At 42.1% G+C, this 15,407-nt stretch overlaps 2 protein-coding genes across 3 annotated transcripts; one reads left to right on the top strand and one right to left on the bottom strand.

The window, feature by feature from the left end:
* The first annotated feature begins 2,663 nt into the window (after window positions 1-2,663).
* LOC129860543 (glycoprotein-N-acetylgalactosamine 3-beta-galactosyltransferase 1-B-like) lies at window positions 2,664-12,300 on the top strand. Its single transcript, XM_055931030.1, has 7 exons — window positions 2,664-3,229; window positions 3,538-3,628; window positions 5,381-5,582; window positions 6,029-6,164; window positions 7,003-7,164; window positions 7,431-7,933; window positions 9,138-12,300. Exons 3-7 carry the CDS (start codon window positions 5,499-5,501, stop codon window positions 9,471-9,473), a joined length of 1,221 nt encoding a protein of 406 aa, XP_055787005.1. The 5' UTR covers window positions 2,664-3,229; window positions 3,538-3,628; window positions 5,381-5,498; the 3' UTR covers window positions 9,474-12,300.
* tac3a (tachykinin precursor 3a) lies at window positions 10,433-14,015 on the bottom strand. 2 transcript variants are annotated; one of them, XM_055931032.1, is made up of 7 exons: window positions 13,750-13,992; window positions 13,032-13,175; window positions 12,674-12,773; window positions 12,197-12,229; window positions 12,001-12,054; window positions 11,285-11,363; window positions 10,433-10,774 (listed from the first exon to the last, which is right to left on the bottom strand). In XM_055931032.1, exons 2-7 carry the CDS (start codon window positions 13,143-13,145, stop codon window positions 10,756-10,758), a joined length of 399 nt encoding a protein of 132 aa, XP_055787007.1. In that variant the 5' UTR covers window positions 13,146-13,175; window positions 13,750-13,992; the 3' UTR covers window positions 10,433-10,755. The 2 variants fall into 2 exon arrangements, with proteins under 2 accessions (XP_055787007.1, XP_055787006.1); XM_055931031.1 differs by having other exon boundaries at window positions 10,433-11,363; window positions 13,750-14,015.
* Between the last annotated feature and the right edge of the window lie 1,392 nt (window positions 14,016-15,407).

Here is a 15,407-nt window from a genome sequence, read left to right as displayed (position 1 = left end):
TACATGAGAGTACCAGCTGTTCTGGATGACTGAGTAATCACATTCTCAATAGCCAATGTGAGCAAGACCTTTAAACAGGTCAACATTCACAAGGCCGTGGGGCCAGATGGATTACCAGGGCGTGTACTCAGAACATGTGCGGACCAACTGGCAAGTGTCTTCATTGACATTTTGAACCTCTCCCTGACCGAGTCTGTAATACCTACATGTTTCAAGTAGACCACCATAGTCCCTGTGCCCAAGAATGCGAAGGTAACCTGCCTAAATGACTACCTCCCCGTAGTACTCACATCGGTAGCCATGAAGTGCTTTGAAAGGCTGGTCATGGTTCACATCAACACCATCATCCCAGAAACCCTAGACCCATTCCTGGTATGGCTACTGCTCGGTATCTGACCGTAAGGCACTACAGAGGGTAGTGTGTACGGCCCAATACATCACTGGGGCCAAGCTTCCTGCCATCCAGGACCTATATACCAGGCGGTGTCAGAGGAAGGCCCAAAAAACTGTCAAAGACTCCAGTCACCCAAGTCATAGACTGTTCTCTCTGCTACCACACGGCAAGCGGTACCGGAGTGCCAAGTCTTGGTTGGTCTAAAAGGCTCCTTAACAGCTTCTACCCCCAAACTATAAGACTGCTGAACAATTAATCAATTGGCCATTTTACATTGACTCCCTTTGTTTTTACACTGCTGCTACTCGCTGTTTATCATCTGTGCATAGTCACTTTATCCCTAGCTACATGTACAAATGACCTCGACTAACCTGTACCCCTGCACATTTACTCTGTACCTGGTCCCCTGTATATACTGTAGTCTCGTGATTGTTATGTAATTCTACTGTGTTACTTTTTATTTTTATTTAGTCAATGTGAGCGGACCAAGTAATTGGGCGTCACTCTAAAGCGGGAAGGTGGAACAAACGAGTCAGGAGTAGGTTTTCTTGATTGAACAAAGTTCTATATTGAGGGCATTTGGTCAACACAAACACTCCAACAGAATCAATGAAACTCTCTAAAGGAAAAAAACATATATCTTCTTCTCCAGAGCAAAACAGGAACACAATATGATTGTCTTTAAACTACCACAAAAAGTCACGAGATTGTCACCGTCTTAATGGTTCTTCCTAGACAGCTCCTCTGTCTCGTTGGCCATCTTCCAGAGATAGTTCCCCCCCTTGCTGGTTCCATACTCTCTCTTATAGGGGAAGGAGAATATCTCATTAGTAGTGTCAGCTGTGCTTAATTGCCTCTGGTTCACCTGTCTCCCATGCCTTGTTGGGCTACCATCCGTGAGCCCAGCCTGCCCTCTGGTGGTCCTTCCACATCAATTTTATTTAGTAAATATCTCTATTTCTTGAACTACACTGTAGGTTAAGTCATTATTTCCCATTTCATGCCAGCTCCACTGCATTTTCCACTGCATTTTTTCACAGACTGATTTAGACCTGGGACACCAGGTATGTGCAATTTACTCAACAGAAAACCAGCAGGCTCCGGACCTCGTAGAATAATATTTGAATGACCCTGGTCTAGAGAGCTAACAATATTCTCAGCTCAAAATCACCTCCACCATGGGGCTATGTTCACATCAGCAAACCGCTCGCCCACACGATGCCATACACTCTGTCTGCCGTCTGCCTGGTTCAGTTGAAACTGGGATTCATCCTTGAAGAGCACACTTCTCCAGAGTGCCCGTGGCCGTCGAACGTGAGCATCTGCCCACTGAAGGCTGTTACGACGCCGAACTGCAGTCAGGTCAAGATCCTGGTGAGGACGATGAGCACACCGATGAGCATCCCTGAGACCGTTTCTGATAGTTTGTGCAGGAATTCTTTGGTTGTGAAAACCCAGTTTCATCAGCTGTAAAGGTGGCTGATCTCAGACAATCCCGCAGCTAAAAAAGACAGATGTGGAGGTCTCGGGCTGGCATGTTTACACGTGGTCTGCAGTTGTGAGGCTGGTTGGACGTACCGCCAAATTCTCTAAAACAATGTAGGAGGCAGCTTATGGTAGAGAAATTAACATTAAATTATCTGGCATCAACTCTGGTGGACATTCCTGCAGTCAGCATGCCAATTGCATGCTCCCTCAAAACTTGAGACATCTGTGGCATTGTGTTGTGTGACAAAATAATTATGTGATATGATTGCGTTTGGCAACGCTGCTCCCTCCATCATCTCAAGATGAATTGTTTGACCACTGTAGTCTTGAGTGGTCTTTTATTTTTCCCAGCACACGGTGCACCTGTGTCATGATCATGCTGTTTAATCCACTTCTTGATATACACCTGTCGAGTGAATGGATGGCAAATGGCAAATGAGAAATGATCACTAACACGAATGTAAACAAATTTGTGCACAACATTTGAGAGAAATAAGGTTTTTGTCTGTATGGAACATTTCTGGGATCATTTATTTCAGCTCATAAAACCTGGAACCAACACTTTACATGTTGCATTTATATTTTTGTTCCTTGACTTTTCTTTTGCAGGTGCATGTTCATTATAGGACAGACACTTGTGGTTTAGCTGCACCAATCAAAGCAGTGAAGTGTGCAGTTAAGCAAGACTACAGTGGTCAAACAATTCATCTTGAGAGGATGGAGGGAGCAGCGTTGCCAAACGCAATCATATCACATAATTATACCATTTATAAATGGTATCATTTCGTGATTTAATTGCTGCATATATATTTTTAATAGAGACTAGCTCCAAAATAAGTGAACATTAAGAAATGATCCAATGGATTATGTAAATGTTCTGAGTATTTGTTTGAACAAGGTGATGCGCAGGTTCACTGACCTACAAACAATCTTGAATTGCGAAATAACCTACACTTTTTTTCAAGTGATCTTTACCCAGGCTTCAAACATCCTTTTAATTCTGTGTAGCGTCTCGCGCAGGCTGATCCTCTCAACCGCAAGGAGGCCACACGCAGTACAATTTCAACAAATCAAACGCTGCGGTTTCAGAGATTACCCCGTGATGCTGAAGAATGTGGATTTTACAGTAGGGTTACTCATATTGTCTTTTATTTCCGAGCGATTGAATACACGGGGGGCCTTTACAAACTTAAATATAGGACTGACCCACTCTTTCTGTTGATGGTGTAATGTTCTATGGCGTCGGTTAGGCTCGAAATGTATGAAAAACAATAGGCTTTTGGAATTCATTGTAGTCTAGGATGCCTTATCACGTTGGCTACAAGCGACTCTGATCAACAAACACAGGTAATTATGATATTTTGGGACACAATTACTGGTGATAAACAGATGTAATGTCTTTGTCTGATGGAAAGCTATTGCTTTATCCAAATGATTGACGGTGATAAAATCATAGCGGTAATTAGCGTCACGGTTATGTTGTCTTCATTTCTGAAGAATATAAATTCAGAAGAATAGGAATCCTGCAATGAATCTAAACTCAGCTTATAACTCTCACACAGAAGATAGCGGTTAAATGACCATAGCTCTAAACTGTATACAATGTTGCCCCGGTGTTATTATTGTGTTGTCACTGTGTTGGACGTGTTTTTCAGTCCTGTATGCTTTTAAGGCAGGCAGCATAGTCTGTCTGTTAAGGGGATATGTGTCACGGCCGTTGAAAGAAGAGGACCAAGGCGCAGCGTGGTGAGCGTACATTTTCTTTTTATTAGAAAAGACTACGAACAAAACAATAAACACTACAAAACAAACCGTGAAGCTAAAGGCTATGTGCCATAAACAAAGTCAACATCCCACAAAGACTAGTGGGAAAAAGGGATACCTAAGTATGGTTCTCAATCAGAGACAATGATAGACAGCTGTCCCTGATTGAGAACCACACCCGGCCAAAACATAGAAATACAAATAATAGAACATAGAGTGCCCACCCCAACTCACACCCTGACCAAACCAAAATAGAGACATAAAAAGGATCTCTAAGGTCAGGGCGTGACAATACGCTTGGCCTACTTAATGTACATTATTAACTTCCTCGTCCACGATTAGCGGTCTCTAACCTCAATATAACCTCAATACTACTAGAGGAAAACAGCAAACAGGAGTGGCCAATTTGCTAAAATGCAGTCCATTGAGCTACACCAGAATTTCTGAAGTGACATTTAGAAAGAAGTGCAATGGAACTACAGAGACATTTGCCACTCCTGTTTGCTGTTTCACTCTAGTAGTTTCACTCTCATCTGAAAGTTATTTATACAACAAGAGGATAGACTTATCTCACTAGGACAGAGATTGGCAATTTAGGTGGGGGTGGGTGCCACAAAAAAATCTGAACTCATCGTGGGAGGCTGCATTGGCTCAAGGGTCTGCATACACACATCCATACCCACACATGTAGTCCGAGCTGGCTCTACCATTTTGGGGTCCCTAAGCTACATTTTGTTTCCCACACCTTGAGAGCAAAACATTTTCTACACATTTTGCCATGGGGCGTATAGAAAACGTTTCAGTTTTTAAAGCATTTAGCTGCAAATCTACATATTTTGCAATGGGGTAGAGAGTTGATTGTGCTATTTTATAACTAATTTCATGCAATTCTACTCATTTTTCCATGGGGCGGAGAGAAGAATTTGCAGTTTTACAGCTAATTTCCTGCAATTCTACACATTTTGTCATAGGGTGAAGAGAAATGTTTGTCGTTTTTAATATGAAGAGTCACTAATAAAATTATTGGGTGCCCCCCAGTCGGTAATTCGACCATGATTACTACAAATTTAGATAGAATTCCACTAGACTAAGTTACCAATCTTAAAAAGGTTAGCTGATGCACAACCAAATTTTTAAATTGCACCTTGTGCATTCTACTATTCTAACTCTCAACAGTAAGTTGAAACTCTGACTGAGTTCCCCAAAAATATTGATCCGTAGAGATCCTCTGGTTTAAAAAAAAATGCCCCAGGCCAGTGATTGGGGACATTGCCCTATGACAGTTGCCTTTCGGATGGGACATTAAATGGGTGTCCTGATTCTCTGTGGTCACTAAAGATCCCATGGCACTTATCGTAAGAGTAGGGATGTTAACCCCGGTTTCCTGGTTAAATTCCCAATATGGCCCTCATACCATCATGTCCACCTTTCAATTGGCTCATTCATCCCTCCTCCTCTCCCCTGTAACTATTCACCAGGTCGTTGCTGTAAATGAGAATGTGTTCTCAGTCAACTTACCTGGGGAGAAAAAACAAAATAGAGCAAGGCCTCTGACTTGGCCTTCAGTGTGTATATAATACAGACAGTTGGACAGAACTATCATGTTCCATGCAAGATAAGTAGAGATTAGTATCAGCTATATTCTGAATATTTTGAGCCTGACAAAAACAATAGTTGAAGTAAATGGTCGACATTTGTTTCTGCCTTTTCAATGCTGTTGTGTTCCGATCTCAGAAATAGATGCTGTAATTGGAGTGGACCAGAAACTACCAGAGAGGAGGAGGAGGAGGAGGAGGAGGAGGAGAAGGAGGAGGAGGAGGAGGAGAAGGAGGAGGAGGAGGAGGATATCACCATGAAATGTCTGAGTGCCTCCAGGTTCTGCTTCTACTTGGGTTTTGTAGTGGGGACCCTCAGCCTGTACCTCTTCCTGCGCCAGGTGTGTTACCCATCTATAATCTAGTGGCCTTAAACACCCATATCAGTTATTCAGGCAGCCATATAATATTACAATAATATACTTCTGTAATTATTATTCAGATAGCCCTATGCACCTGTAATTACGGTACTATTTCCCTACATTAGTGCACCTACGTAGTACATCTGTCGTTACTGTTGACTGTGTTGATGTTTGATGCTTGCTATGCAGTGGAGGCTGCTGAGGGGAGGACGGCTCATAATAATGGCTGGAATGGAGTGAATGGAATGATATCAACCACATGGAAACCGCATGTGTGATGGTTGATTCCATTGACTCCATTCCAGCCATTATTATGAGCCGTCCTCCCCTCAGCAGCCTCCACTGCTGCTATGGTGTCATGATGTTATCAGTCAGTAAACTTGTTTGAACTCGTACCACACCATATTTATAATGTGAACAAACAGCTATGGTTTGAGAGGAGCATGGAGCTCCCTGTGCTGGGAGGGGTCCATGGCAGCTCAGTAGCAGCGGTGGCAGAGGAGAAGCAGGCCAGTGTGGAGAGAGCAGCCCTCGTCAATCTCAACGTCCCGCACCACACAGGTACACAGGCCCAATAAGGCCAGGACTCATCCCAGTGAAAGGAAATTGAGTGCCTCTGAAGATCTCATAAATCTGTGTGGAAGTATGAAAGATGTGTGTTGTGAATATTTTGTATTTTAATATCGAAAATGAACCTCTTGGCTGCCACAATTATTAAGACACTTAATTATGAAAAAAGACTCTTTCCAAAACATACATCTACCCATGTAAATATGAATAATATACGGTGTCCCTCTATTCCTCTATAAGGGGACACTGCACCACTGTTCGTCCCCAGTGCCTTTGTTATTGTTTTGTTGGTAAAACCAACGTGTGGAGCCTCCGGCAGCTTGGTAAAAACAAATTGCAGTACATATTCTGCTGTTCTATTGCACATGCAATGATGTCAGTGGGGGAAAAAACTGTGTTTGTTGTAATATCATGGAAGTTCTACCAATTAGATGGGAAAACAGCAGTTGCTACATTCATTTTTGGACTTATAAATTATATGATGTGTACCCATTGATTCTTGTAGAATATATCTTGTAAATGCCTTATGAGCTTAGTTCAACTGTCGTAACCCATCAGAACACGAAATATAAGCTTGTTTTACACCAATGTTTGTAAACAAAGTAAATGTAAAAAACATTATATAGCCTGAAAACGTGGTTAAAACTATAATTTTTATATCATGGATGTTCCTCGCATCTTTAGCTCTGTCTATGAATTAACTAAGCTTTACCCTTAGTTTTTTACCGAAACAGGGGTGGGGACAACGCTTTTTTATTGTTTCTACTGCTGATTACCGCTTTAAGGATTTCAGCTTTAAAGTTGTTTCTAGTGTGGCTATGATTTTCAGGTGAGTACAGTCGCGTGGCAGATGAGTTGTACCAGAAGGTGCGCATCCTGTGCTGGGTGATGACAGGCCCCAGTAACCTGCAGACAAAGGCCCGCCATGTCAAGGCCACCTGGAGCCGCCACTGCAACGTGGTGGTCTTCATGAGCTCTGTCGACGACCCAGGTAGGTACCCAGCCAGGTAGCCTAGAGGGTATTGAGGCGGGCCGGCTTGAATCCCATGACCAACGGGAAACATCTGGTCGAAAGTATCCTATATAGATGCTATCTCGTGCCCTGTTTCCTTTGAGTAAGACCTGTGACCCTAACTGCTGTGATGCACAATGGCTGACTCTGTGCTTTGTGCCTGACTGACTCTGGGGGAGGTTGCATTAGAAAGCAAAAAACAGTAGGAAAATGGACAATAAAGCATTCTTCTTCTTCTTCGCCAGACTTCCCCACCGTAGGGCTGGGGACAGGGGAGGGCCGCGACCAGCTCTACTGGAAGACCATCCGGGCCTTCCACTATGCCCTGGAGCATCATGGGAACGAAGCCGACTGGTTCCTCAAGGCAGATGACGACACCTTCGTAGTGGTGGACAACCTCCGCTGGGTACTGTCCAATCACACGCCCGACGAGCCCCTCTACTTCGGCAAGCGCTTCAAGCCCTACGCCAAGCAGGGGTACATGAGTGGCGGAGCGGGGTATGTGTTGAGTAAGGAGGCCCTCAGGAGGTTCGTGGAGGGGTTCAAGTCCAAGGTGTGTACCCATACCACCTCTGTGGAGGACTTGGCTCTGGGACAGTGTCTGGAGAAGATGGGGGTTCTGGCCATGGACTCGAGGGACACGTTGCAGCGGGAGACGTTTCATCCATTCGTACCGGAACACCACCTGACTGGGAAGTTCTCCAAGAGCTTCTGGTACTGGAACTACTGCTACTACCCCATCGTAGAGGTCAGTCACTGCTGAGCTCTCTCTCTCTCCTCTTGTTGTCATTACTTTTGTTGGCTTTCAGTTTCACTGATTTGTAAGATACAAGCCAGAGCTCACCTTGCTCTTAGTCTTTCTCACTCTCGCTCTCTCTTTCTCTCTGCCGTTGTCTCTGTCTTTCTCTGTTGCTGTCTCTCTCTCTTTTTCTCTCTCTTTTTCTCTCTCTCTCACACCATCTTTCTCTCTTTCTTCCTTTCCAGTCTCTCTCTGTCTCTCTGTAGTACCTCACTATCTTATTCGTGTAAGACTGTTTAAGATGAACCCAGATAATGGATTACCATTGAATTGGGGGTCAAACTGGGTCAGGAAGACAGCTTTCCAAGAGCTTGAACTTGTTTCCTCTTAAAATCCTTTAATTCAATTCATGGCCATCTGTACACTATTGTGCACCAATTGGATATTTGCGACTCAAGGGTGTTTTGTCTATTAAAGTTTAGGTAGGGCATTTTTTGACCAGGGCATCACTGTCTTACACAAACCCTCTCCGAAACAAGGTTCAATATATGGAATATTGACATTTATTTTCGATGAACAGCCTGAATATAGGCTAAAGGATATATATCACAGTGAAAATGACAACGTTAGATGTCTGTCCTTCCACAGCCTTCATAGAAAGAAAGAAATGACATTAAAGTGGATGATTGCTAAAGTGGATGATTGCAGTGGAGACAATGCACTGTCCACAGTAGGAACATTTGCCAATTTTCTTTTCAGATAATTGTGCTAATTCATTGTGCTTTGAAATGCAAATGAGACAAGTTTATTATGAGTCTATCAGACAGGGACCACCAAGGCACATGACAATACACCTGGGGGTAAACAAGCTAGTCAGGTGTCTTTGTGGAGGAAACATAGCCAGTGTCTCCTCTGCTTAACAATGACTGTCAGAAATGTGTTATTAGGTTTTCCCCAGTCAAATATACATGCAGGAATGTGAAATAGACAGTGAACACTCCAATAGCCCGTTTTAAACAGATGTTTAAGCTATCTGATGTATGCCCCAGAGGAGTGGGCGTGTGTGTTCTGAGCTGCATTGCTGTGTGTGTGTGTGTGGGTACGCGCGTGCATATGTCACAGGTGTATGTTTGAAGGGTGGGATTCTGTCAAAAGATACAGTGGGAGGCCATATAGCAAGTTTTATAGTGCTCGGTTTGCTATTTTCCTCCAGGGTCCCCAGTGCTGCTCAGACCTGGCAGTATCCTTCCACTATGTGGACGCAGAGCTGATGTACACGCTGGAGTACTGGACCTACCACCTCCGTGCCTACGGCTACAGATACCGCTACAGACCTCCACTACCGCAGGGCCTGGTGGAGCGGCTGGCCCAGTCGGAAGGGGCCACTGTGGGGGCAGCTGGTAGAGGGACAGTCCCAGCTGGTATTATTGTTGTTGGTGGTGGAAACCAGTCCAAAATAGAGGCAGTGTCATATGAAGGGGTTGCGAGTGGAAGTAAAATCCCCATGGACAATAACAGGACGGCAGTCACACAGGAGAGACAGCAGTGATTCTCTTTGGGCCGAAGCCTAACTTCCACTTAAGTGGAACGTGAACGTGGTCATGCATTGGTGTCAATGGGGCTGTTTGATTTGAAGCGTTTGAATGTGTTTTTAAGGTGGTAACGGGAGTGTGTTGTTGTGTGAGATGGAAACAGGACTTGTGAAATGGTCATGCCAGGAACAGGTTCGATATTTCCCACATTGTGCATCAGTTCCACCACAGTTCAGGTTTGATTGGTTGTAGGGGATTTATTCATCCATATACTGTAAAACTTTTTCCTCTAACGTGTTAACTGTTTTTTATCGATATCTGTTGTTGTTTTATCTGATTTTCTGTTTGAATTCCAATAGGATGCCGTTAGTGACCATGTATCTGTATACACTTCTAGATCATTTACTTCATGTAGCCCATGCTGCATAAAAACATTCTGACCTGGACATTTCCGATAGCATGATATCAAGCATTTCTGTGTCTTACAGTTGATTTGGAAAATCATCATTTCCACAACCCTTATTGACCATCCATAACTATTCAATTCTATATTGGTAATGCACTTTTAGAGAGATATGAAGGGACTTTTATATGCGTGCACTGAACAATGGTCGTTTCTTAACGTTGTCGAAATTTTCGTCAGAATCAGAGGTTTTTCGGCGTCAGGTCAAGCTGATAGAGCACATTTTTGAATGGTATTACATTGCTCTGTGGTGTAGCTAAGTGTGAGTGTGTTTCATGTCAAATGTAATACCCATATGTTTATATATTCTAGATAATCTGCTAAGCAGTTGAATGGCCTTAAAGTGGGGTAGATTACACTTACTATACCTACAGTACTAAAGTATTTTTAGTACAGTACTACTTAATGTCATTTTTGGTTACATATTCAACGTGCCGGATGGCAGCATCTTTCTCGTTGTTATGATGGTGGATTTAAAATGTTGTAACCAAATATTTTCCTGTTAATTGTCAGTATTGTTGCCACATTTTATTATTTATTTAATTTGAATCACAAACATATGGGAAAGAAATAGATCTTATCAGATGGGACTGTTACTGATTTCTTTCAGATAATACATTATAGCTATTAGTTACTATGACAACCCATCAGGGCACATGTTACAGTAGCAGGTTGATTTTGGTCAGTTTAAATTCCATAGATGTTTTCGCAAAATACTTTGTTTTGTAAAATAAATAGTTGTCTTTTTCTGTATTGTATAATAATAACTCCAATCTTCTGAAAAGGGGGTTTTGCCTTGGCTGGATGTTAGGGATGGATCTGGATGAATGTCTTGTCTACAGCCCACGCCGAAACCTGGATCAAACAATAACAGTGGGTATATAGTAATACATTTATAATCAGTAACGTTTCATGAATGTGTCTTTAAAGCTTCTAGTATTGCTTAATGCAACGCAGAACATGAGAAAATATGGAGCACTTGATAACTTATTGTTATTCGATGTATTCTACACTCTTAGGAAAAAAAAGGCTTCCAAAAGGGTTCTTCTGCTGTCCCAATAGGAGAACCCTTTTGGGTTCCATGTAGAACCTTCTGTAGAAAGGGTTCTATGTTGAACCCAAAAGGGTTCTATCTGGAACCAAAAACAGTTCTTCAAATGGTTCTCCTATGGGGACAGCCGAAGAACCCTTTAAAGTTGGAGATACCACCTTTTGTCTAAGAGCGTACTATGTAGAGAGATGAGCTAATGCGGACACATTTACTGTATTTAAGGCATACATGGAAACCTGCATAGCATAAAATGCATGGAGTCTACTAAAGGATATGGGAGAGCAAATGCCTCACACACACACACACACACACACCTCAGTCTGCACTTATTAAAGAATAAGCCTCCTCTTCTTGTCTCGGGGTACGCCTCCTTTCTCAAAGGACGCATGTTACCTGTTAGAGAACACACACTGAGTCACTGAGCTGAAAGAAATGCATTATCTCCACTGCACTTTGGATTATTATAGAGGTATAGATGAATTAACCTTTTACTGCAGTGGACTAAATCAGGGTCACACAGAGTGGTTTTTTGTAGTCTTAAACACATCTACTTTGAATACAAAAGTACACACCTCACACACATGGTTATGGCCTTAAGATAAGAAGACACCTGTACCATGTCAGATATAGAGTTGAAATGTATTACATTTTTAGTTTGCATTGCAATATTACTCTTTATATACATCACAGAAGACTGTGAATTATAACAAAACAGCTTGACATAGAAACACCAGATTTTCAGCGTAGAAAAACATGTAGTAATGATGAAATTATGAAAACTATTAATTACGTTCCACCCATGAGGCCACTAGAGGGCGTTTTGGTCATTTGAGTGCAGGTAATGTATGCCACTTATCAGATGCTTTTATCCAAAGCAACTTAAAATATGATCTCTGTATGAATGAGCCCATGACCTTGGTGTTTATTGCTAGTACCACACTCTTATCAACTGAGCCACACAAGCTGAGCTGCAGAGGACCATTAGATTAGATTCTCATTAATGCCCACCCACCCACCCACCCACACTCACCTTGTTCCAAGTTTCTTCTGCCCATAAGCCCAACAAAGACATCATCCATCTCTCCTGTGACAAAAATGGTTCAATCATTATCAAATGCCGGTGTTCGCATTATATGAAATTACATTTGTCATTATTGTTCTATTAAAAGTTAATACCATTTCTATTGATATGTAAAACAAACAGTAAATCAATGGTTATTCCTTACTTTTATGTGGAGAGGGAGGTAGTTCATAAATATCTGTGAAAAAGCAAGTCAATTGTAAAAAATGCATAAAACCCAATAAAAATGTTTATTCAATAAAAAGTAAATTAGTCCTGTGAATAATGTTTGTTAATTTAATTGTTAATTTAGTCAAAACAGAGAAGTCTCAGTGACAGAGTATCAGTATAACCCCCTCTATACATCATCAAAGATTACTCAGTGCATGAATTGGGCAGGAGCTCACCAGAGCTGAGTACCGGCACCTCCAATTATCTACTGCTTAATCTCCTGTTCCTCTTACAGAATATTAGCTCAAAAGTATAGTGGCGCTCCTGCACTTAAATGTAAACAGTACCGGAACCCAAAATGAGTTCAGGAACCTATTTCAGTCCAAGTCAAGCACCGAGACAACTGTTGCCTGCTGAGGGTCTTAACTTTGATTGATTGATGGTAAAATGCAGAGACAGAGCTGAAGCTTACCAGCGCCCCTTCTCCCCATCAGCCCAACGAAACTGTCATAATCCAGGTCGTTGTATCTCTTCAGAATGGTCCGCTTGAGCTTTTCAAGACCTGGAGTATCCTGTAAAGACAATGATGATATGTCATTAATGAGCATCGTTTTCTTTCATTCGTAGACGTGAAATCAGTCCCCCTCCAAAAAAATAATAATCGGGATGACACATGAACAAGGTTATCTTTCCGCAGATGCGGCTTTAATTTGATCCGATCCCCACAGTCATTTGCTTTGAATTCACAATTATGTTTTAAACCATTATATACCTAGATACGTTACCATATGAGGGTTACATAGACACGGTTGGATGAGAAACGTCCTTACCTCTGAGTCAGCAGTTGATCTGAGCGTCCCAGCAGCAGGCTCCTCGCAGCTAGACTGGCTTGAGCCGAGTTCCATGACGAGGAACAGAGCCACCAGCAACAATCCGTTTTTCATCTTCTTAACACCACCTGTAGCCTAGACAAGCTGTGATGTTGGGTTGACAAAAATATCAACATTTAGAGATACGTTTCTTTGACGCATTACAATAAATAACTTCCAAACTGCAAAATGCTTCATTAGAGCTCAGCTGAAACCAGCAAACGCGCACCAAATATGAAACGGACTTGACACATTGAAAATCCACAATAAATAATAGACTAAAAGATTGCAACAGCAGGCCTAAACATTCGTTTCTCTTCTAAAATGTAGTGATAACTGGTTTTAAATTGTGCGTAATGCGCACGGAATGTTTGCCATTTATTGTGAAACGAAAGGCTATATTACTAAACCTTGACAGTCATTTGATTTGTAGATATGTTTTCCGAATAGGCTACAACAATTAGGCTATCATGTAGGCTATAGGCCTATAGGAAAAGTCCGACATGTTTTTGTTGTTCAGCTTGTAGACAAAGTTGATTCGTTGCGTCTCCAAATGTCCCTGCAAAACGCCCGCCATCCAATTGACGGACAAATATGTTCTGAATAACTTGAAATAGGCTCTATAACAAAACAATTATGGTACACATCTATCAACAAAAATATATATATATATATTTACCTGTTTTCCGACGTGGTAATATTCGAATTTGAATATTATGTTAGAGACAGTTGGAGAAGACCTTGCGCGCGTCCGGGTGCGGATGCGAAACGATGATACGGATAGCAGTGCAGCGACGAGATCCGGGAGTACAGAATGATGTGTCCACTTATCTGTCTATTAAATCATAGCTGTGTATCTGCGCGAGTCCAATCAGCTTCAGAAACGTAGGTGGGGTCTCGACGTCTTATATCACATTCTCGTGTATCCTCATAGTCATACCACTGATGATGATGATGATCAGGATGTTAAAATGGAGCCAATGGCGCCTAGCTGTCATCCGAAAAAAGAACACCATGATCCATTCAGCGACATTACACAAATCTGATTGATAGGCTTGTGAAGGTCAACGGATGCTGGTCTTATGATTTCAGTTGGTTTTCTTATTTTCAAATGGTTGTGGTAAGGACTGTAGGCCTATCCATCGGGTGAAGTTGATTCATATTTAGACCCAACGGTTTCATTTTTCAACAGGTTGGGACCAACATATGAGTTTCAAAGACAGTACCACGTGGAACTGTATTGCTCACGATCTCTCTCTTTGACTGACTTGAATATTGTTTGCTCTGCCCTGGTTCACTACAAAATAGTTTGTCTCCTCATGGTGCCCTGTCCTCTTGATTGCTTAATTGTAATGATCATTGACGAGAGCCCGATCCATCTAGGAAGTCATTAGACGACAGAGATAGGAGCTGCCACAGCAACATGAGACTACATGGATGGATGTCTTGGAGAGAGCAAATTGAGCTACTGCCTACGTGCAGAGTTGATTAGGGAAGGGAGAGCGGGAGAGAGGAGTCATCGGGGGCCTATGCTCTCTGATGAGTGATGGATGGATCTAAGAAGAGAAGTATGGAGATGAATAAACGATATTATTCAGATGAACATACCTGCACTTTTTTTTATACTCAAATAATACCCAAGGAAATTGAAATCCCCCCCCCCCCCCCCTTTAAAAACAAAAATATCAAATGAACTGCTAAATTCGAATGTAAATGCATGTCCAGCATAATTGCTCTGAGGTCAATTTTAGAACATTTGTTTACTGTGTGAGGGAATTGAAATTCAAACTAAATTTCTGATTTTTATGCAGGTTTGACCTAATTGAACCCAGCAAAGTAATGTGAATGAGTCTGTCGTGACTCATGAGTTGATTGCTGCAGCCATAAAATAAGTCCATGACTCAAATAAGTGTATGTGTGTCCGTGTCCATTTGTGGAGGCCATGTTGTCCACAGCCTAGCGAGAGAGAAGAAGACATTTGGTATTGTTTCATCACAGTTCAATCTGCTAAAGATGCCAAAGTGATTGGCAGTCAGTCTGTGTGTGTGTGTGTGTGTGTGTGTGTGTGTGTGTGTGTGTGTGTGTGTGTGTGTGTGTGTGTGTGTGTGTGTGTGTGTGTGTGTGTGTGTGTGTGTGTGTGTGTGTGTGTGTGTTTGTGGGTCTGTGTTTCCAAACGTCTTTTTAAATTGCTTTCTCTGCTGCTAAATTTTTACTTAAACGCTTCTGACAGCCATTGCCAACAGATGTCAATTCTGCAACTTTCCTCAAGCATGACATTAGACCCAAAGGAAATGATTATTTTCCTCACAAGGAAGAAGAATATTGATTGAAGTGTGT

The sequence above is a fragment of the Salvelinus fontinalis genome, chromosome 8, assembly GCF_029448725.1.
Source record: "Salvelinus fontinalis isolate EN_2023a chromosome 8, ASM2944872v1, whole genome shotgun sequence".
In the NCBI taxonomy this organism is placed as follows: Eukaryota; Metazoa; Chordata; class Actinopteri; order Salmoniformes; family Salmonidae; genus Salvelinus; species Salvelinus fontinalis.
Note: the sequence above shows the minus strand (reverse complement) of the source record. Positions and strands in the feature narration are given on the sequence as shown.